The following is a 23,696-nucleotide window of genomic DNA, read 5'->3' as shown; positions in this document are numbered from 1 at the left end:
CCGACAATCTAAAGGAATGCTCAGAGATTAACGTTGATGGAATATGAAATTCTCTGACAAATTAAAGGCTTATCAGAGCCCACATCCTCCAGCATGCCACACTGATTTTTAAAAAAAACCTGCTATATTTCAGAATTAATATTTCTTGGTTAATCATTAACACAATATAGAGAACCTGGGAATTATGGAGGAGCGAAGGGATTTTAAAAGCAGATATGGAGGTGTTGATCAGTTTTCTCTTGCAGTGAAGATGCATCTCTGAGGGCTAGGGGCTCCTGAGACCACAGTATATTTAAAAGTTAATCTATTCACTTTGCTGCAGTGACACGCCGACTGCTTGATCACAGCGAGGAACAAAAATATTATGTGGGCCAGAGCCTTTGCTCCCCATCCTACTGCTCTCTTCGCTGGCACTCAAGTCGTTCCGTCACCGTTTATTTTCGCTTCCCATCTTTGATAGTCGGCACATCAAATAGAATGGAAGAAAGGACACATTGCGGATATGTCAGGGATAAATACGACGGCGCGCACAAATAGTTTAAATATGAAGTGCTGTTTGGCGGCAACTGTTGTATTCTGTATTCGACAAATCGCCTCTTAAGGAACGTGTAAACACCCTCTTGAGCTCTCATACCTGAGTTAAAGGGGCTTCTCCAAGAGGTGATATTGTGTAACAGCGTTAAGAGCCAGACTGAATTCTGCCTTTTGAAATGCAATCAGCCCCCCAGAATTATATCTGAAAGCCGAGCGATTACGAATTTGAATAGGACGTCGACATTAACAAAGGACTATGTTAATATCGTGCAGGTTATTGAAATCTTATTTAAAATTTTAAGACACAAGCCCCATCAAGTCCTGTTTTGTTGAGTAAATTATTTCCCTCTCCAGAGAATCTCTTTTTTTTGGGGGGGGGGGAGTACTGAATCTTAAAAATCAATCTGCAAGTGCAGTTATGACATTTATTATTCAGGCCTCTCAGGCTTTTAGGTGCTGCACACACGTAAACAAAACTTTTCCAGAGAGGAGATTGTTTTATCAGATGTCCGAAGCTCTCGCCGTCCAAATATCTGCTCCCTCCACCCTAACAACAACCTGTCAGAGTGAGAGAAACAGAGAAGACGAGAGGTAGCCGTGCAGTTACTCACCCAGCTGCTCAGACTGAGGGGCCAGCGGCCCACCTGCTGGAGGAGAGAAAGCCAGGGGCCCAGAACTCCTAACTTGGCTCCCATCTCCTCCAGCCCGGCTGCAGCTTGATTCCACGGGTACGTGACCCCTGCGGTCCCACCCTTGCCCCCGTCTCCTCCTCCTTCCACCTCCAGATTCTCCTTCTCTCTCTACACTAGGGAGAAGATCTTTTGCTTCTCTTGGCCGCTTCTCCACCTTCTTTGTCTGTTTCCTTCACTGTGCGCGACTTTTTCGTGGCGTACGTGTGGGCTCACCGTCCCCTCCTGTCTCTGCACCTGGCCCTGCTAATCATTGTTGCCCAGGTTCTCTGAGGTCTAGTTTCTGGTACACAGTCGCCATAGTCTTCAATTTAAAATGGTTAAATCAATCCTCCAATCTAACCACAGCAGGCCCCGCGGACTCCTCTTCTTTCTAGGTCAAAGTTTTTACGCCGATGACAATAAGTACGAGTGATTCATACAGAGAAGGAGAAATTACTCGGAGCAGATGTTCAGAACTGCACAGCTCTACCTACGAGCAAAAAATATATATGAACTCACAAACACACACACACACACACTTACAAAATCAGTTATTACCCAAATCCCTGCTGGACGTTGGTTCTGTATGTGCTTCTCAGGGTATGTGTGTGTATGTGTGTGTGGGCTCTGCTGTGCCTCCAGGATGCCCAGAGACCAACTGGCAGCTTGAAACGCTTTGGCTACAAGGTAAAGTGAGCGGGGTGAGAGATGGAGACAAAGAGGAGGGAGAGAGAGAGAGCGAGATAGAGCGAGAGAGAAGAAAAAGAAAGGCAACAGGACACAAGAACACACACAAAAGGAGGGCAGGCTCAGCAAAGTGTGGCCAACAGTCACTTTACCTTTGTGATGCTGACAGTCCCCTCTTCATACCCACTTTGCGAGGGGGGTAAACCAAAAGGAGAGGGAGAGAAAGTCTTCACTCTGACACGCACCTTTCGCCGCACTCCTTTTTGTGTCCCCTCCCCTCCCTCGCGCATTTTTTTGAACAATACCTTAGAGCGGAGAACAATTCTTCTCTTAACTCCCACCCCCCCCGATTCCGTCTCCATTCAAGGTTCATGTGAACAAGGCCTCAAGCCCCTCCTCGCCATCCTCAACTCCCCGCTGTTCTCTCTGCAACTATTTCGCCTTCAAATCTATTATACGTGCGAAGAGCGAAGTCAAACGACAGGCTTTGCACGGTCACGACTTCCTCCAACAGGCGTGTGCAAATTCCACTGATCTGCTGCCTGTCCGTGCGCGCACACACACCTACAGACAAGCTGGAACGCTCGGGAATTTCATCAAACATTCACCGTCTTATTTTTAGATAGTAATAAATGAAGCATTTTCGAAAAAATTCTTTAATTTTTTTAAATAGCTAGTAAAAAAAAACCTCTTCATTTCCACCTGAACTTTTTTTAATTATTATTTTCAAATTAAAGAATGGGCAATAAATGCAGATTTCAAAACTTAGATTAAATAAATATTTTCCAGTTTTGGCATCGGATTTATTTTTATTTTTAAGATCCTATAAAATTAGCACGGTTGTGTTTTGTTTTTTTTAACGACCTGGACCCCGATAATTACCCTGACAAATTAAATATTTATAGTGCCCATGTCAAACCAGTCCACTTTCATTTATTTTGAAGCAGATAATATAAGAAGAAAAGGAAATAGCTGATCAGATTTAACTGTTTTTTGGCTAAAAAAAATAAAATTAAATGCAGATAAAAAAAAAATCAAATTTTAAAGTTCGCAGTAGTTAAATAAGAGCCCCTTTTCTAAACACACCATGACTGTATTTTTTTCTTCTTCCTCTTTTCTGCTGTATTCGCTCTGGCTGTCTGTCACTGATGGGACGCCGCTCTTCCCCTGGCCTGCAGCAAGGAGTCCCAAGGCCCTTAAAGCCAAAACAAAGCCCTGGGAATGTCCCTTACACAGCCCGGACAATAACACGGGGGCTTCGGTTTGACAAGTAAAAGAGGTCCGACAAGGCGGTGGCTAATTGCCTTCCCTCCCTCCATTGAGGGGGCCTGCCACACTCCTGCCATCTCCTTTTGTCCCACGTGCACTTTCTTAAGTACACTGCCAGTTCACCAGCAAGTGATGGACAGCTCCCAATCACAGAGCCACAATGGCATCAATGCCAAAAGAGAGCAAAGAGGTGGTGGTGGTGGGGGGGCAATACGCCACTGTCTGAAATGTTAGCGCGAGATCCACAAATGCATGACACCCCCCCCCCCCCCCCCAAAAAAAAACAAAAAATTAAAAAAAAATCTTCAGCAAAATAAACCAAATTCAAACTTTGCGAAAATTAAAATAAAATAAAAACAAATGCTTTTCATAATAAAACCACTCGCTTGCTTATCTTACTTTAGGGCAACTGTAAATAAACTGCTCATAATCAGGTTATTCATAAAAATAATATCCAGGTTTTAAAACAAAATCTTCGATATTACACATCAAGTGCGATTTAGAAGCACCGAAGCTCACAGCAGATTAGACATGCACTTAAAACGGCTTAAACCTAAATACAAGAAATAATATTATAAATTGTTCTAAATGGAACAATCAGCAATCAATAGGATTCAATATAATTGCTTTTTAATATAAATAATATTAAAAATGAATGCAATTTGTTTTGATGTACTACAATAATCCACCCCTGTCAGGCTGTCAAGACAAAGCAATCAAACGCTGCCTTTCATTATCTAAATTGTCAAACTGTCACTTAGCAACATAAGTGTTATAAATTACCAAAAAAGCCCAGGAAAAATATCAGTGAATAAAGCCACCCCAAACACAATATTTCAAGCAAAACATGCAGCGTGAAAACAAGAGGAAGAATAATTAAAACGTGGAAAAGTCTTACCATTTAAAAGAGCTGTATTTGTGATGCTGCTCGGTTCCTGGTTAAAACAAGCATGCTGGCACTCGTGGTAGTGCACAGACTCCAAGCAGACTCCCACCACCATGTCAGCCACTAATCCACTGGGGGGCAGCACCTCGTCTACGGCAGCCCCCCTCGCCAAAGCCCGATGGGCTAAGCCGATAAGACAGAACGGCCGAAGGACCGGGCGAGAGCCAAGGTACGCTGGAGCGACTCGGCACCGTAGGTCCGACGGAGGAGAGAGACGGCCAGAGCTGGTTGTTCCCTCTCAGCCCCCTCATGATTTCAGACAAACAGGCAGGCTGCGCTGCTCTCCTCCGCATCTGAACGGGACTCCCTCTTTCCCCCTCGCCCATCTTCATATCCCCCCCAATAAGCTCTTTTGTGTCCATCTCTTTCTTTGATAAGTTGAAAGAACAACAAAAAGAGGGGAAAAAAGAGAAAGGCTTTCATTCAGCGGCTTGGCAGACATAAAGGTGGTGAAGTGCCGTCTATAGGAGTTGCCCTAACTTGGCTAAACTCAAGCAGCGGGGTGTCTCTCGTCATGTCATTAATCCCCACAACTAGCCACGCTCCATTCACCACTAGTCACACTAAATTAAACACAAAATTAAAAGAAAAAACACACACAAACACAAACGGCAGCCATAAAAACCCGATAAGTTAAAAAAAGAAAAAGGCGCAGTTTGGATTCCGATCCGGGGCAACGCGGAGGCGCAGCCACACTGCCCCTCAGTCCAGCCCGTCGGTTGCCCAAATTTCCCGCACAAGCAGCGGGGGGAAAAAACAGCCATGCAAAATACAACCTGAAACATTTATCATCAAGGATGCTTGGCCGGAACGGCATCGCAGCCTTCGCGCCTCCGAGTCGCCCACCCGAAGCCTTGTAAGAGGAGTGAGAAAAAAAAGAGCTGGAGCTCCAGAGCCAAACCTGCCAGACACTGAACCGACTTCAACACTTAAAAAAAAAAAGTAAAAATACCAATAAATGGACACAAGCCCTGTGTGGTGCTCAGGAGAGCTGGCAACAGAAAATTCAACCCGGCCAACTGGTGGCTTGAAGAGAGGAAGCCCACTCTTAAAGCCGTGATCCGACCATCCACTATACCACCGCTGTGAGCCTTTTAACCACAGTAGAAAAAAAATGACTATTGATCTTCAAATAGCGATAATTGAAAAGATCAAAAAGATTAAACAAAAAAAAAATTGAGAATGTGCTGACTTACCATCTTACGCTCCGTTTTGTCGTAGCTTTTTGTTTAAATTTAAAAAGAAATGCTCAAAGATGCAGCATTGGAGGTGTCAAATATTTGTAGCCGCCTCTTGATCGTATTACTTCCACAGTCCTGGTTTCCAATGCGTCTGAACTTTTTCCCTTTCTCTTTTATTTTGTTTGTGGTACCTAGCCTTTTTTTCCCCCTGCTTAAGACTTTAAAAGCCTTCAGCTCAGTAAAGCAGCACAAATTATCTTGCCACCTTGCTCAGCTCTGATGCTTTGGCCGCTAACTTTGGAAGGCCCTTTACTACTGCATCAAAATTAGCATTGTCAAAGCAGTTAATGAATATTAATATTGTATTTGTCATTGGAGCTGGCCCATTGCTGAACTCCAAGTCATCCATCAGGGACAAGATTAAGCACACAATTATTTCTGACTGACAGGGACCAAATCTGGAAGATTTTTTTTTTCCCTCCAACAATTTAAAGAAAAAGACACAGCATCATCTTAAGGTACCTCCCATGAGACGAGACAAGATTAATACACTTTTAATGAAGCAAGATTTCTTGGTGCATGAACAGCAGGAACCTTAAGAAAAAAAAAAGGTTGAAGAATATAGAAATATTGTAAGTCATAATTTTAAACGTCTTATTAAAGATTTAAATCAGACATTAAAAATTATTTTGGCGACAGGAGACGAAAAATTTCAAAGAACAGGTTTTTTTTTGATGAATGATGTCTTTTCTTTCTTTTTTTTTTAAAGATCAGAATACACCATTTTACCATCGTTGGAATAGTTAGCGAATTAAACAGCGCTTTGAACAAAGGCGGCACTCAATTTAACATGAAACATTCATTAAAAAAATAAAAAGAGAGCGCGAGACACCCAGGACCTCCAGCAGTCTCAGCAGTGCCCGGCAAAGCACGGACCGCTGAGGACCACACAGGCAGCCTCCATCAGCACCACCCGCTGCATCCTGGAGCGCTCTCCCGGCTCCCGTTACTCACAGAAAAAGCTCCCCGCGCGCGCAGCAGCTCTCTCAGCCCTGGCACGCTGCACAATTTCCCAGACACGAAACAATGTGCAATTTTTAGATATATCATCAGCAATGATACAAATTATACAGGTTATTTAGGGAACGATTTACCAAATATGGGACGGGGGGGAAATAAGAACGTCCAATCGTCCCCTCGTCTGTGCCCAAATTTTTTTATGCCGCTGTCCCAATTTTTGGATTTTTCACATATAGTAAATTCTAAGCAACACATCAGCAAATCTCCAAAGCAGCCATCGTTAATCTTTCCAGAATCATCTTATCCGTCGCTTAGTTTGGACTGGAGCTTTGCTCGGGACAATTAAACATTTTTTTTCCCGTCCTTCGGAAGAACAATCACAGAATAAAGAGGACGGAGTTGTAGAGGTTGCACATACAAATGACAGATGTGGGGCACTAATGCTAGCAGCCCAGTAAATCGGTGTGAGCGCGGGGGTCAAGCTGCGAGCTCACCTTGGAGCGCCGGGCCCCTGCCGACCACCCTGCCGGCTCCCTAATACCATTAGCAACCCTTAGATGAACATATTAAATTGGACTTTTGTTCTCCAGTCCAGCCTCACTGGTGTCACAGAACCAAATGCAGATGGCGCCGGTCCTTTCTGAAAAGAATAGCGCCCGAAAGAAAGCGCTCCAACGTCCCTGCTCGCCAAGTAACGCCGCCGATGCTGAGATATTTTACCGCGGCCAATTGCCATTTATTCTCAACATAGTTACTTAATTTTTATTTCATTCTTACTCACATTTATCTGAATTTACAAATAATTCAATTTCAAGTTAAGGCAAATACAAATTTTTGCCCTCTTTAATAAAAAAAAATGTATAGAATTTCAGCCATCAAATGTATCTCCTTTAAAAATAAAATAAAATCTGATTTTAGAAAATTATTTTTAACAAGATGTTTGTCTCAAATAGAAGAAAAAAATGCACCGTAGCTCAGAATGTAATCTAAAAGATAAATAAAATTATAAAAGTGAAAAATACAAAAGGCAGCTGTAAATTCAAACAGCTGTTTAAGATGGCTGTAGATTTTAATTAAAATGAATGAATGATTAGGGACTATAAATGGTTTATTAAATGTTTGCAGGGTCCACTGTGAAAACAGGCACCCAACACACAATCGCATGGCTGCTTAATTCAAGCTGAAAGCCTAAAACAAGTCCAATCTAGGTGAGGAGCAGAGGAGGGAAGAGAGGGAGCGGAGCAGGCAGCTCTGAGGCCCAGCGTGATCACATCAACGCTGGTATCAAATTAACTCTCTGACTTTGAAACTTATTGATCTGCTATTAAGACACTAGTGAACTTGATGAAGTGAGTGCTGTAGGTGACTCTGGGACTTCAAAGTATCGCACCCGCCACATAAAACAAGCCACTTTGATCCCCGTTCTGCTCCTCGGATCTGTAGAGTGGGGCTTCAGAGGAACCCCGAATTCTCCTCTACTCTCTTCTCCCACTCACCCGAAGGCCCGGGCTCACTCGAGCTCTGCCTTTTCCCTTTCCGCGCCTGCTGATGCCCCGCGAGCCGGCAAAGCGCCCGTGCTACACACTGTTCGATTGCGGCGCGTCTTTCGGAGCAGTCAGCAAGTTGAGATCATATTCAGCTACGCCAGTGCGGACAGATCCCCTCACTGATTCTCGAAGAGACGATAAAAAACGCAGCGCGCACAAACGTGCAGAAAATGCAATGTGATGTCAAAACAACCGGTGGAATAAGGCGGCAATCTAAGCGCACTGGCATTAAAATTCAATGCCGATAAGAAAGATCTTCACGCTGAATATGGCATGTAATAAGGTCGGCGATGAGAGAGACAATGCAGAGTGTGAGATAGCGCTACCATTGTGCGGCGAATGCATCCCCCTCTTTGCTTAAGGCAACTCTTCCCACTACATTAAATACTGTGTGCTGCCAATCACACCTGCCTATTTTTCATTTTGTGCCACTGGGTGGAGGTAGTAGTTAATATTTTCAACTTGCGATGCATCGCTGGAACACTGGGAATCTCCGCTGAGCCACTCGATACTTCCGTAACGCCATCGTGGGACAAATGCGAGACAATTTTAAGAAAGAACAACAATAAACGGTCCATCTCTTCTACCTCTCTGCAACAAGACAGGCTCCAAGAAGAAGAAGGAACATCTCAGGCTCTCCACTGAGCTGCTAACTTAGCAAGAGAGGAAAATAAATATTAACGGCTAAATTAATCATCGGCAGGACAGTGTTTGCGCTCAGGCTCCAGTGCTCAAAAGCAGTGTGTGTGTGCGCGCGTGTGTGTCACTCGGAGCGCAGGGCTAAGCTGCATCTGTTTAATTAAGAGGGGTAAAGCAGATGACAAATGCGAGACAGTTAAACATTTAATGTGTGCTTATCTCCCCCTCATTTATTTAGTTGGGAGAGATTCAGAGTGGGTGGCGATTAAGAGTGATGCGCGCGGCAAAACTGGCGGAATTAGAACGCAGCCCTGCGTGCCGTGACAAGGCAGCACGCAACGTTCAGCCGTTTGCTGACAATTGTTTTGACGTTTTTGCAACTTAATTCTGTTTGATAAAAAAAAAAGGGGGGGAAAGGATTACGTGATAAATCAAATAAGCAGATTCTGCAGAACAGCTGTTTGGAAAAAAAACAAAAAAAAGAGCTTTAACAAATTCCAATGTAGCAATTTTAGCAGTGGAAAATGTCAAAATAAAGCAGGCAATTAAAAATGCAACTGTCAAGATTCTACATTCTCCTCTGGTTCACCTGACAACGATTGCATTTTTTTTTCCCTCCGAGGATGATCTCTATTGTATATCTGGTGTTGATGCACATTGCCTAAAGTCAATGTCAAATCCCAGCGCCAACAGTCCCACAATAAAAAAGAAAAAAAAAGAAACAGAACAGAACAGAACAGTGCCCGCGGCACACAAATCTCTTTACTCAACACACTCGCAATATATCACCCAAAGTTATCGCTTCCAATGTGACAATGTTAAAATGAAAAACAACAAAAAAATAATACGATTTTAGACACACACAAAGGAAAGATAGAAGGTGAGAGACAGAACGGGTGTTGGGGTGAAGGGACGGATGGTGTGGATGGGGTGAGAGAGAGAGGTGCTGCAGCTAAAAAAAAAATGCAAAAAAATAAATAAATAAATGAAAAGGGGGAAGAGAGAAAAAGAAGAAAAGGAAGAAGGTGGTGGGGGAGGAAGAGAAGAAGGGAGGAGAGAGGGAGAGAGAGAGAGGGAGAAAAAAAAAGCCCTGTGCCACGAGCATATATAAGAGAAACCTTCACCAATTAGTGGGGAGAAACAGGAGAGGGAGCTGCCGCCGCGTCGGCACTCAAAGAGCCGGGCCTCGCGGCGAAGCTGTCATGTCGGCAGGATTGATCAACAGGCCTGCTATTTCTAATGGCATGTTGTCATGAAGCTGCAGCCATGGGGAGCCACCTGCCTTGGTCCTCGCACGGCACTCGCTGTGTGTGTGTGTGTGTGTGTGTGTGTGTGTGTGTGCGCGCGCGCGCATGCACGAGTGTTTGTGTGCATGAAAGATGGGGATGGGGATGGGGGGGTACCGCAGCAGCCATACCTATTCTGTGCCCATATACTGTATCTTTTACTAACAATTTAAAAACTGCCTGAAATGCCCCCTCCCCTCCCACTATCTGGCTGTATATCCCGGCTCCTCCTGAAGGTGGGAGACACGTGCCGTCCCGGATTGTTCTTTAACGGCGCTTGGGTAGTACGCTAGCATAGAATCCGACACAAAGGGCGCAAACAATGAGATTTTAGGGAACCTAAATGTAGAAAAGTCTTACTGTCGCTAAAGAATTTAGAATGTAATTCAATGTTGTTAATACAATGTAAATATTTGTATGTTTTTTTTACGTTAAATGCAATTACATTTTCGACCACAACAATTAGGCTATTCAAATGAATTACGACAGATTGTTTACATATGAAAAAAAAAAGGTAGTAAAAATCTTTACGTTTTATGAAACTGTCCTGCCAAAGGTCACTGCAGGAAAAGGGAAATCCGAATTCGTAGACCGTTTTTTTGACATACTTAAAAAGTCGGCCCATAGTATTCTTTAACATAATGCCGTCACAAAAAGCAACTAGGTTTTGGGCCTCGATAATAATAAAAAGTCAAATAAAAGTTACCGAACTTAAAAGTTCAAGGTAGCGCAGGCTACTTGGAGTGTGTGTCACGTACAGTTAACCTTTTTATCGGGCATGCCTGTGGTCTCATCAGTCGATGAAATTCTTCGCCTGCGGCGGTGGCTTAGCCAAGGGACACGGACCAATAGAAAAATATTTCATTGTGTTAGCATTTCAAATGGCGGATGGAGGGTGGAGTGGAGGGCATTTGGAGGGGCGGTGGGGGAAGAAGCTCTAACCGATCGTTGCCAGCGGAATTAATTGCCTTTTCTGAGAATAATGTCCCTTATCCACGATCCTCGGAGGGCCAAACGCGAGCAGAGGCCACTTTTTTTTTTCTTTGGCGTCTTCAAAAACAAGAGCGCTTTGGGGTACTGGCCGTATTAGCGGTTTTAGCTGTGTCTCCTTTTGGCCTGGAAAAATAATCAGAAGCAGTGAACCAAACTAAACTAATCCGTATACCAATTAAAACCGTCGAACCCATTACACCTAACATTTTCAAGAATGCTTTACCTTTTAGTTTAAATTTATAGACAAATGCAAACTAATCGTCAGCGTCGATTACGTGAAAATAATTTTAAGATCATTTGGAAAGTACAGCGGCATACCGAATGGCTTTCGGCCAGTGGTCGATAATGGCTCAAGATGGAGTAACCCCGGTGGCTTTTCTATCCCTTTATTTAAGGGGATTTGGGGTTCAGGCTCTGTTACACATCGGCCAAGCATATGCAATGACCCTAACTGTTATCGGTGCATCTTTTAGCTGCATCTTAATCTAACCTTTATAAAGCTCTTTGCCTTTTCAAACTCAAAACAGCATTAACAACGACTATTGTTCGAATGCTGGCAGCCCTGGGAGATGATTCCGCCGAAAAGCCGGACTCGGGCTGAAGCGAGAGCCCTTTGGAAAAACAGCTGCTTACGTACTCCAATCAGTGGGAAACAAAACCAAAATCCCGATTGCTAAGAATGGAAGGGGGGAGGACGGAGGGGGTTTTTTTTGTCATTTTTATTTGGAGTTGGAGGGAACATCCCAAATGTTCCATCCCTTCATATCGACCTCTACGAGCGTATTCCTGCTAGGTGTCGATTTCATCCCTCAGCAGATGGATGGGCGAATTCGCAGCAGTCCCCATTACACGCCTCTCCTTCGCTCATTGTGAATTCAGTCAACGAAGTCAATCTTATTAACTTCCGCGCCGGTTCACACATGACATTTTCTTCAATTTTCTCGCCGACATCAAAAACATCAATTAGCAGCTCGAAAATGGAAAGGAGCGACTGACGGAGTCCGATAACACCGACTTATTTGAAGCCGAGGGTAAATCTATTCTCCAGTTTTGAATGTGTTCATTACAATTGCGTTTTCAAAGAAGACCTCGAAATAGCAAAGAAATTAAAATTATCTCCTAGAAATGTCCAGAAATTGTTTTTTCCCCCCCTCCCTCTCTTTTTTTAATCCTATGTCTATCGCTCAGCCTCAGTGGATGACACAAAGCATTGTGGTGCTGCATTTTCTGTTCCTCATTAGAACAGATCACAACTCCTATAGCGTAAACCTCGCCGTAACCCGTAAAAATCATTTTAAAAAGGAGTCCAACATTGCTTTAAAAAGAGGTGATAAAGTGGCCTCCCGCTGACCCGCAATTTTAACAAAAATACCAGCCGCTGATAAATGTGCTATCTACTTTTATCCAGTAAGGGGAGCTATTATCAGATTAAAGAAATAAATGCCTTCAAGAAAAATATTACGCTTTTTTGCGGGGGTTATCAATCCTAAAAATCTCTTTATAGAAATATTCATTTCACCTGAAGGCGTAATAAAAATGTTTAAAAGTTACATATTTTAAAGTTCCACCAACTCAGTTTTTATTATCTATTTACCAAACAGTATCCTTATTATGGTTGGAAAATGACTGCATTTAGAAATAAAACAAATTCACTATAATACAAAAATGTTCCCCCATCCATCTCCTACTGCTTTCCCTTGAACAGGGTCCTGAGTAATAGAAAAATGTTAAATAAAAATAAAAATCCATGAACCTAATTTGCATGTGTGTATTTTTGTTATTTTGCTGCATAAATTAGTCAAGATAAAAAAAAAAGTTCTATCACAACTAAATTTTATCCACAGTCTCATTGATCATTTCCTGCATCTCCACATCGCACCGACATCAAAATGAAATACAAACCTGCACATTAATGAAGCTCTCACGGCTCAACTCCTCTGCCTTCCATCACTGATGAACATGTAACTCTATAAACCTTGGTCGGTAACCTTTAAGTAAAGGGCTATTTTTGCCAATATCCAAACAATGTCAGACAGCTTCCTCATGCTTGAGTTACATCTCCGAGGGGGTGAACAAAAGCAACTTTATTGGCTGTGGAAAGGCGCTCGTAATGCGAGGGGGTAGAGGGTCGGTCGCATGCGGAGCCGCGCCGGATCACATTCCTCCGGCCCATTGATTTCTGATCTTTTGACATTATTTAGTTGCTTTTTATTTTCTTGCCCGTCTTTTATTCCATGTCACAAAAGACACAAATGTCCAAACAACTGATGTTGGTAATATCTACTATCTGTCAAAAGAGCGGGCCTTTCCCGGCATTAAAGCGGCCGAATGCTCTGATGTAGTGCCGAGAATCGGCAGGATGAAAATATCACTCTTTATAATGGAGGCTAATCAGATTTCGGATGGTGTTTGCCTTCAAGCTAAGGAGATATGGAAATGTGTGGAGCAGTAGGCCCTGTAACCAATACACTCCTAAATCATCACAAGACTGACCGCGAGACACAGGGCAGGGCCTTTTCCCCCCTCTCATGAAATCACTGCTGTGCAATCACAATCTAAACAAATACAAAACTAAATTTCGTCCCAATTTCCAAACATGCATAGCCAAACACAGACAAAGACGAGGACATACATGTTTAAAGCGGCCGTTGGTTGAATGTTGTACACACAGCAGCGATCAGTTCCATTAGGCGGGGATTTGATCATCTCCCCCGTGCGCCGTCACAGCTTAGGTTACTGTGAAAATGGTCAAATGTTGTATTTATCCCTCTGTAATTATTTTGATGCAGATGACAGAGATTGGTTGCTTGTAATGTGGCATGATGAGTGTGCACAGTGTGAGCCAAAGCACACACACGCAGGCACACGGGCAGGCTGAATGGCTCGTCTCTATGCCATTAACCCATTAGATAGTTTCAACAAAAGGCCTGAAGAATAATGTTTTATGTGCGTGGGGGAGAAAAAAAAGTCCTCAGAGCCCAGGGCACGGGCAATTACTACATTATAATCCTTGACTTTTGATTAATATTGGTGTTTTTCTTGCGTGACCCAAATGGATTTTCAATGAGAATAAAAGGTGAAAAAAAACAAAAACTTCAAAAATCGCAGGAACCAGAGTAGGAAAGCACCACTACACACTTTCCTTTTCATGGCCACTTTATAGTAGCATTTTGTCATCATAAATTAAAACTCACCCTAATTCAGGGACAGTAGCAACCATCATTAAAGCAGCAGCCTCCATCATTTGTAGTAACTTTGAAAAAAAGATTGGATTTTAATGCGACATCACTTGACTGTATGTTGATGTCAGCTATATTTTAGTTATTGAATCACCGGATATTCATTCAGCCACCAAAATAAATGACCTCTATTGTGTGAAAGCAACATTTAACGCGTTTCCAGCCGCTGTCGCACCGAGGACGCCCGTCAACCACGGGGTGACCTTGACTGAGACTCTCTCGGTCCTCAGGGGGACATAAGACTCCCGAGTTTTATGCGGTTTCTTTTGTGATGGATCCTTTCTATCTCGTTGTTTGAATAATCACCTCTAGTTTCACTTATCTCGAGTTAGGTTTTGTCACTAGATTACTGACCTTTCGTATCTACCTTTCCAATTACTTTTAAGAGTTTTGGATGAACAAATTTGCGCTTTCATGTCCCGTGTTAGTGGCTCAGTCGCTGCTTCTGGCCATGAAAGGAGAGTTTTTAATGAGCTGAGGTGAGGTTAATTGGTTCGGGAAGATCTTCCGAGTCATGCGTCTCTATATGAAATTAAGTCCATTTGGAGTTTCCCTGGATGTGTTTAATAACAAACACTTCATCCTAATTTTCAACCCACTAATATAACGTCAGATCCAAGAAATCCAAACTCTTTAGCTGCTTTTCACTCCAAAAAGTCTTTTACACTCATATTTCAGCAAGCTAATTACCAGAAAAATGTGTATTTCTTTATCACGAGGTGTTGTTGGTTCCATTCTGAAACAACAGGGGGAATTTGGCATCGGTGGGTTGAGCGCTGCTGTCGATTCAGTGCGGGGAAACTGCTGCACGCGCGCAATGATGCTAATCCTTTGCAAACGACTGTGCCTTTCACTTGCTATTAGGAACGACATGATGTGAATCTGCTCAGACTAAAGGCCCTTGTAATCAACACTGGTGCAAATGTGTTAAGTTCAGTGTCTCCTTGTAGGGGGTTCAATGGCCCTGACAGTGTAATTACGGGTTGCCGCCACAATGCCGCGGTCAGAGCACTCAACAATAATGCCATCCATCTTCATTTCTAAAAGCAACGCCCCTCCAATTGATGGATAGTTATCATTAGAGAATGACAAAACACTGAAACGACTGACACGTGAGGTGCAAAATGTGCATACGTGTATGTGAGTAAGAGAGAGAGAGTAGATGAACCAGCTAGGTATTCTGTAAATTCAAGAAGATAGCCAGTCTATGGCTAACAGTAGTATCATATTATTATAACTATTTAGAGAGAATGGGAGATAAATCATTGGAGTCGGTGTCCTTCACGCACCATCACGCAAATATACATGAGATATGGATATGAACATTTTCACACAAAAAGTGTTTACCTCGTGGGGATCCTGACACCCATACACATCTAGGTGCCGCAAAGCACTAAACCATGGTCTGGTCCTCTATACTTTCAGTCTATATATTCGTTTGAGCTGGGCTTGTATATCTTAATTATGAGCTTCGCCTCAGCAGAAGGCTAAAATGAGGCCTTTACCCTCTTTTATAAGGCCTCTGGCTCAGTCGAGGCACCATAATATCATATACATTTATCTTTATGTACTTCCTTTGACATTCTCACAATGTGATTCACAACAGTAACTGTGCTATTTCTGCAAGACAAACCAGAATTTGAAAACTTTCACTGAAAGACAGGCTGAGAAAGACTGCATTGAGAATATAGCTAAGAGGCTGGGGGGTGGACACACAAATGGCCAGAAGAATTTAAGCAGTGCTGTGCTCAATGTGATTATCTCTCCTTTTTCCATGCATGCAGCTTTAGGGGTCACTACCATCTCATACTCTCCGTCTCACACAGACAACACACACAAAAACAGGTTGGGCTTTGCCATTTCAATGACTCAATCGCATCTGGAGTTCTCCATCGATTGTGCTCAGTGACCCTGCAAAGGCCCATGTGGCGATGCGCCCGCCCCACCTCTCTGAATTAGACCACATTCAGATAAGAGCCGCTGCGGCCGCCGCCTCCTCCCCGTTACCAGGAGAGGGTGCTGAAGGGATCTCGAGTATTACTTCATCGGGTTGTTTTTGTGCTTTCAATGTAAAAAAAAACAAAGCAAAGCTGTGACTTATTTGTTAGGATTTTTCACGAGTGGGGATTTAAGAGCCAAGGAAACATTTCCAGAGAAAACACAAAGGCGCGCTGTGTTCTGCCGCCGAAGCCACGGCGAAGAAAGTGGCAGTCAGGTGATCCTGCTCTCCCGAACTCATGATTCTCACGTGCGAGTTCAGATTTAATGGTTTTGCTGCATCCTAAAGTGCACAAGGACTGTTTATTCATTAAAATTCCAGATGTGCAACAACACACAATTATATCTTAAGCCAGCTCGACGACTGATACACAGGCGGAGGATTGCCGGCCAACACTTTACCGTAGACGGGCTGGCCTGCTCGCGGAGCCTGCAGTTTGTTTAGCAACACTTCTTCTGACGACGCCCGAAGGGTGCAATTAAGCCCAATTAGAGCCTGTCAGTTTTATTAAGAGGCAACGACTGGCCAGACTCGGGGGCAGTGAGGGGTAGAGGAGGGAAAAGGAAGAGAAGAGGGAGGAGGAGAGCGTCTGCAGCACCAAGCTCCCTCTACTCTGAGCAACTGGGCACTCACCAGTGAGAGGAAACTGGTGTAAATAGAGTGCACGCCAACTAAACAGACACTGCACCGAAATGACAGCTTTGACAGATCAATGACCATCGCGTCTTAGGATTCTTGAACCCCGATCATATCTTCGTAACTAGGTTCTCAGATGACCCCCCCCAGTGAGAACCCCTAGCTCAAACACAAAGACGATACCTATATTCGGATGAAAAACAACTTTAAATGTGTCGTTTTGGGATCAGAAAGGGATCAATGTATGACAAAACCCAGCGTGTCTATAAATACTCAGCGGCTATACTGAATGCAGACATGTGTGGATGCAGATGTCACAAAGCATTTACGGAAGGATAGGAGGTGGTGGCTGTCTCGCTACGCAGGCCTGCCCCGATATATCAGTGCGGCGGTGAATAGAGCAATACAGCTGGTGTGAAACAAAAAACTGCCGCATCCCTTTCATCAGGAAATCAAAAAAGAAAGCAAATGAATGTATCATTCCTTCACAATTCCTTTTCCGTCGACCCCTCAACAGAGATGTTTACAGATAGCTATCATCCCCCCTCTTATTCACATTTGAGCTTGGACACGTTTCAAAAGAGGGGGCCTTTTCATCTCCCCTCTCGCTGTGAGGAAATTTGCTCCTTAATGGCTTTCAAAACAGGAAGCACAGACAATATAAAAAAGGGAGAAGTGAGAAAAAACGCTACGCTCCCCCGTCCCCCCACCCCCAGTCCCCACTTCAGTCGACGCATCGTTCGAGGAGCCGAGTGCCGCGGCACACTGCCGCTGTGCCAAGGTGCCAACTGTGCCAGTCACACTGACCTCCATCTGCAGGCAACTTGATACCATCTCTCCAACCGCCGCATACTCCCACTGAATGGGCTCGCTCAGTCACAGTGGAGTCTGAATGCCATTCAAGGCTCCGGCTCAGAATTGTGTTTCGAGTTTCTGTGCTATTGTATTCTTTGTTCACAGCTGCTGTGTAAAAAAAAATCCTTTATCACTACACTGAATAGTCAAAGGGTTGTATTGGAGGAATGCACATAGGAATACATTACTGCCAATGTGCAAATCATTCCACTCTCAGGCAAATTAGAGCTGATTTTTCACAAGTCTTTATCAATGACCCTAAGACAAGGTTGAACTACTACAGACCAGCTGAAATTAATGCTTAAGATGGTCTGTTGCCAAGTACTACTTACTATTTTAATAGTATATGTAGGTGTGTGTTTACTCATGTTGTATTCATAATTCCGCCTCCTGCGGGGCATCTATGTCCACCGAGTGCCCTTGAACATGCCATGAGTAGTCTTTCTACGCTTCAACTAAAAAGAGACCTGAAAGACAGCTACACACGCTTCCGCACAGTTGGATAAAACAAACCTTAACCACACAACTCAACCTCACCAAAGAACTTGCTTTTTTTTCAAAAGATGTTCAGAAGTGTGTTTTTTTTTCCCCCTCCTCGTCTTTGCTTTTTCTCTCCCTGGGTAAAACAAATGCATCATTTTTCAGCGTAAAAAAAAAAGAAAAGAAAAAATGCTTTACTCCCTCTTCTCCCTCCCATTGTGCCATTTCCGTGTATGGAAGTGTTCCCTCCCATTGATTTTCTCCCAGCCAGAGCCCTACCCAACACGAGCTTCCTTTCTGGTGTCATCTCCTTGTGCCTTCCTCCTTTTAACTGTGTTTTACTCATGCGGTATGCTGTAAATCTGCCAACCCGGCTGAGGGGAGGGGGCTTGTAAAAAAACAGATACAAGCACATGAAACTTTGAGGCATCGATTTCTTTTTGATGAAAAATGAAGTGTTTAAAGCTGTTTATAGAAAAAAAAATGAATGCATGTTTTTCCACAAGATACATTTCTTATCTGTGCCCGAGTTTGTGGCCTGCGATACGGTGAGGTTGTGTTATATGGAGCCACCCTCAACATGCGCGCATTATTAAGTGCACAACCACCAGGAAAAAGTGATTATAGTCAGAGAACGCCGGAGCAGATTAGGCCTACGGCTGCATCTCAGAAATGCATAAGAAAAACTGCATGCTTGTGAGAAAAACACAAAGCTGTGCAGGTCTTCCTCGGGGAATTGCCAGGTTTGCAAAAGTCTGAAATTTGCAGCAGAATTATTGAAGGAACAGTTGAATGATACGGTATGTCAGAGATAATTCTGACATTCAAATACACAACGCAGGATACTGAGATCAAAAGGAGAGCCATGTGGAGATATCCAGAGATGAAGGCGAGAGCTGGCAGGAGCATTTTCCAACTGCTGCTGCTCCTTGTCAGTGGTTTCTGTTCCCCGCTCAGCCAGCCCTCTGTGGTGAATGTCTGTGTCCACTGGGGGCTACAATTAGCCCATCAAACTCATTCCAGCCAGGGATCCGCACTGCCTTTCCAGTCCCCTTTCCCGGCATCTCGAAGCCTGGGCCCCTCCAAAGAGACAGGCAACTTGTAAGACTAGGGGAGGTATCCTTTGATGTGCCAGATTCTGCCGAGGCCGCCCTTTTTGCTCATATCAAGACTGAGAAGATATAACAATTAAAATAGAGGAAGAGGCAGGCTGACACCACAGTACAGGGCTGCTGCCCGTGTGTCACGTCCTCAGGTTTGAACATTGGACCTGCTCTTTAAAAGGTGGACGATTCCTGCCCAACTAAAAATGCTATTGAGGAACTTCAGGCTCAAAACTGCATTTGAGATTCATCCTGGACTTTAATTAAATGTTCAATGCAGGTCTGAAAAGCACGAGATCTGCGAGAACTTTGCAAACATTTTTTTGCCTTAATGGCATTGATGATACTTCTCTCTAATGTAAATCATAATTGGTGGCTTTCTTACCTAAAGTTTCTCATTTTAGCCAGATTTCCTGAGCGTTTCATTCCAACAATGCTAAATAAAGTAAATCCCTATTATTATGAGGCGAGAAGCTCTTTTAGCTAAACCAAACCGAGAAGTCAGTTAACGAAAACATTCTCAAGTTTTCAGAAATGTCCAACCTCACCTGCGTCTCAAGAGACCCAGTGTGGTGTTTAAGCCGGACTGAGAGCCAGCAGTTCTGATGGGCTGCTGTTTTATGTTGTGTAAGACACAGTTCCAATCCCATGGCTGCTCCAATGGGAATAAGAGGCAGACAGCCAGGTAATTACACAGCTCCGTGTACCAGCCAGGAGAAGAAGGCCCACCACCACACAAAAACACTAATTTGCGGATACAGATCGCACGAACCCCACCCCTAAACACACAAACACACACACGCACGCACACACATGCATGCAGGGCATTTATGTCAAGGGGGATTACAATGACTCCAACCTGACCTGGTGCTGCAGCTGCTCCGTCTCTGGCACAAGTGTGCCTGAATTCAGTGCCGGAGGTAAGGGACCGTCCGCAGTCAAAACAGGTGTGTATTTCTGCAGATGCACAACTCAAACACGTGGTTCGCATTAGTTGCTGCAGTCAAGCCTGATAAGGGATTGATGATTTATTCCCAGTTAACCTCCACAAGTGCAAAAAGAGAGCACTTCTCATGCAGTTGGTTCATTTCCTAGAACAATTCGGTCATTTTTATTTGTTTGTCTTTGCTTGAACCTGGATACAGGAAATGAAATCACTCTTTTGTGGAGCCTTTGCAGCATCTTCAGAAGGCCTAACATTATGGAGTAACAGTGGTGACTAACTCCACCACAGTCAAATGTAAGATTCGGTGCTGCTTCCGAAAACAGGTATTTTAAATCGGGTTTTCCTTAAATTGTTATTGTGTCAAAAACAGCAACTAAACTGCAATATCATCCAACCTGTAATGTTAATTTATTTTGGCAACATGATTATTTTCAATATTATGGAGACATTAAGATTTCAAAAGATCCAGCTGAAGTTGTAGAGGGAAAGAATGAATTTTACCAGGAAGGGGGCCCAGCTGTGAGTAATCGAGGGAAACAAAACAAAAGCACAGTCATGCGTCTGAGAAAGCGTAGGTATTCTCCGTCCTTTGTCGGTTATTCCGACAAAGAGAGAAATCTCGTTTAAAAAAAAAAAAATACTGTCATGGATTCCAGTGAATGCCAGTGAGAATCAAGCGCGCTATTCATGCTGCCAGTTGATTTAGGCACGCCTCGCTACACACCAATCAGCCCGGCCCCGGCCTCGGCAGCCACTCACTTGTCTGACATTCCGACACAAGATGGAGACACTGCCAAGAGTTCCAATTAAAATATCCATTTGTGATATCTGTGCAAAAGTAAGAGCAACAACAACAACAAAAAAGCATCTACCAGGCTATCAATAGTATAGGAGAAGATAGAACAAAAGCTGCCAAAATTCTGTGGACGGGCCACACTTCAGTTATCTAAATAAATACTAGCGGTGTGTGTGTGTAGGGAGAACGGGCGTGCGTGGGGAAAATAGACAGAATGTGCATTTGTGTGTATGTGTGTGTGGTACCGGGAGCGTCTTGTTATGGAGGAACAGAGCATGTTGCAGATAAGAGGGCGATGGTGTTCAAAGAAAAAGGCAGGCTGGTAAAGTGTGTGCCGATTCGACATCATCGCCTTACTGTCCCTTAATGAGCCTGGAGAGGCAATCTGGTGTCCACAGAATTCGCTCCTGTCTCGCTCCAATCAGGTTGCCGGGCTTTTTATTCAAATCTCACACACAACTGTCACGGAGCCAGTCTGGCCACGCTGTTTATCTTACTCCAGGAGGATGTTAACAAGACAAATGAATGAATAAATACACAAATAATGCGTTTAGGTAATGTTAATAATGTATGAAATGGAAGCAGCTTTTTGACAGTACTGCTGAACGAAGGATTCTTCCCAACTTCGGTGACAGGCTTGTTATTCTTTTCCCATCATGCAATTCTCTGCGTCTCCTTGCAGGCGACTGTCTGGCCGACTCTGCGCCTCTAACGTGCGTGATGAGAAAAAGAGCTCCTACACATTAGTTTAGACTTCTCTCCCATGAAAGCAGTCCATGCACTGTCAGGATTGAGCCATCTCTGCATCATCCAAAACATCTCGCACGATGATCCTCCTTAATCTCATGGAATCCGGCTCCACTTCTCGCCCCACTGCACTCCCTCCTCGCAGTCGGACATACTGAATTCAACGTAATTGTTTGGGGGCCGCGCAGCTGCACAGGTACACAACAGCCGCCCAATCAGAGTGGCCTCTCTTAAAGAGATTTCACTAAATTTACAGGTCTACGATGACAAAACAAAGACCAGAAGAAAGCATCAGGGAAAAAAATGTGTACTGAATTCCATCTCAGGGCCAAGATAAAATCCCGGTGCTCTGGCAAAGTTGACTTGGTAGATGCATAAAAAGATGACCCCCCACGAAAATCTCAAAAAGTTTGAGCGGGTCTGCCAAGAGGAACAAAATCAGATAAATTGGGGGTGGGGGTGGTGTCTCGTTCAAGCTGCGCTGAAACCTGAAAACGCTTTTAGAACAGGAGAATGAGGAAGGTGACAAAGGACGCAGCAAACGACTCAGAACGCAGATACACGGCTTTTCACCCTTGTGAACACCGTAGAAAAGCCCCCGTCCTGTTAAAACATGGGAGGGAGCTTAAGTGCTCCCTGGAATCACTCAGCATTCCACCGTCTTACACACACACATCCACAGTGTTCAAATTCGACTCTGACAGTGTATTCATCCATAACTGTAAATTGTTCTTTGGGGAATTTGACTGGGCCTCATATTCTCCCCCTCCTCAAGACCCCTCTCCCCATTTTCCCCCTCTTTCTTTCCGCAAAGCTGTCTTCATACTTGTATATGTGTACAAGCAGTAACCATAGTGATTGAGTGACTGCCAATCGTTACAAAACCGGGGACTCCGGAGGCCAGATAGTCATGTGTCACGTATGGTTTAGTAATTACCAGTTATCTTCCACTGACATCTCCTTTCTACCTTTTCTTTCCTGGTACGGTACTGGTTAAAAATACTAATGATGTTCAATAAAGAAATGAACTGTGCAAACTAACTCAAAGCTTAAAAAAACGATTGAAATTTTGAACGAAATACATCAGCAGCAGCGAAACCTCTGGAGAACGGTTGCGGAAAGATACGGTCCAGAAATCAACTGTTTGCGATCCGTATTCTCACCACTAGATGTCACCAAAACTTACACAGTGGACCTTTAAGATGGCATTTAGCAAGAAGCCGAAGGCCTCATTCGCTGCCAGGGTGCAAAACTGGTCGGGTTTCCTCCTAACTGATTGAAAACATACACTTCCTTAATCCATATCACCGATGTTAAATGCATCATTTATTTGATCAGGTGTACGGCCAAACTGACCTATCGATCAAGGCGATGACTCACACTCTCGGCCTGTACCAGCGATGGTTTCGGTATGAAACTACCCTGGTCTAAAGTTCACGTATAGAAAGTTAATCCAAAGGTTCCTGAGCCTTTGTCATGGCATCTTTGGTGGGAAAATGGGATGCATAGTGGAACTTTTCTCAAGAAGGGCTGTAAGGTTCAACAAAGCCCACTTCTATCACAATTCGTTGGTCACATTTTTTTTTAACAAATACAGGGTGGTGATTTCACTTGCAACGCGCTGCAATGCCTCTGTTGATGTGTACCAGGATTTAAAAAGAGCCTATAAAATCTGGCAGCCCACCCCTGGGATATGATCTTAATCACTTGAACCTGATCTCAAAAGTTCACTTGCAAGCTTCCTGGAACATGGGAAAGACTTTTCTAAGGAATAACAAAGAGGGTTAGTGAGAGCAATAACGTCGTCGTTAATCCGATGCAATTCTGCCCAGCGCCACTTTGGACACAGAAAGACACAACGGACCCGCAGAGAAATGGGAATCAAGAGTCAATTTGTGACAGAAAGACACGAAAGACACAAAAAAGAAAGTTTTAACATTTGCAGTTAAAAGAACTAATAGTCAGCAGAGGTGAGGTATGTGCCGTCCTGTATTGGCCTTACATACTTTTCCTCGTCTTTGCAGCTCAGCTCCTTCTATACAGCTGCTGGGGGTGCGGGGGAGGAACGAGGTTGCGGATCACCTTACTCCAGCCTGCCTCCATAATGTCATAAACCCCTCTC

The 23,696-nt window shown here is 43.8% G+C and overlaps 1 protein-coding gene across 20 annotated transcripts in view; it reads right to left on the bottom strand.

Moving 5' to 3' along the window:
* The window catches only part of tcf7l2 (transcription factor 7 like 2), a 77,418-nt gene that overhangs the window by 19,644 nt on the left and 34,078 nt on the right, over positions 1 to 23,696 (bottom strand). The window contains exon 1 of one of the 20 annotated variants that reach the window (XM_029833923.1): positions 2,045 to 2,197. The exons of the other annotated variants lie outside the window; for them this stretch is intronic. Within the exon in view, the coding sequence (XP_029689783.1) occupies positions 2,045 to 2,182 (138 nt within the window). The 5' untranslated portion in view covers positions 2,183 to 2,197. Of the gene's footprint in view, positions 1 to 2,044; positions 2,198 to 23,696 lie in introns of those variants that run through there. 20 annotated transcript variants of the gene reach the window in all.

Source organism: Takifugu rubripes, chromosome 1 (assembly GCF_901000725.2).
Source record: "Takifugu rubripes chromosome 1, fTakRub1.2, whole genome shotgun sequence".
Classification (NCBI taxonomy): Eukaryota; Metazoa; Chordata; class Actinopteri; order Tetraodontiformes; family Tetraodontidae; genus Takifugu; species Takifugu rubripes.
The sequence above is the reverse complement of the archived record's forward strand: the minus strand, read 5'-3'. Positions and strand labels throughout refer to the sequence as shown.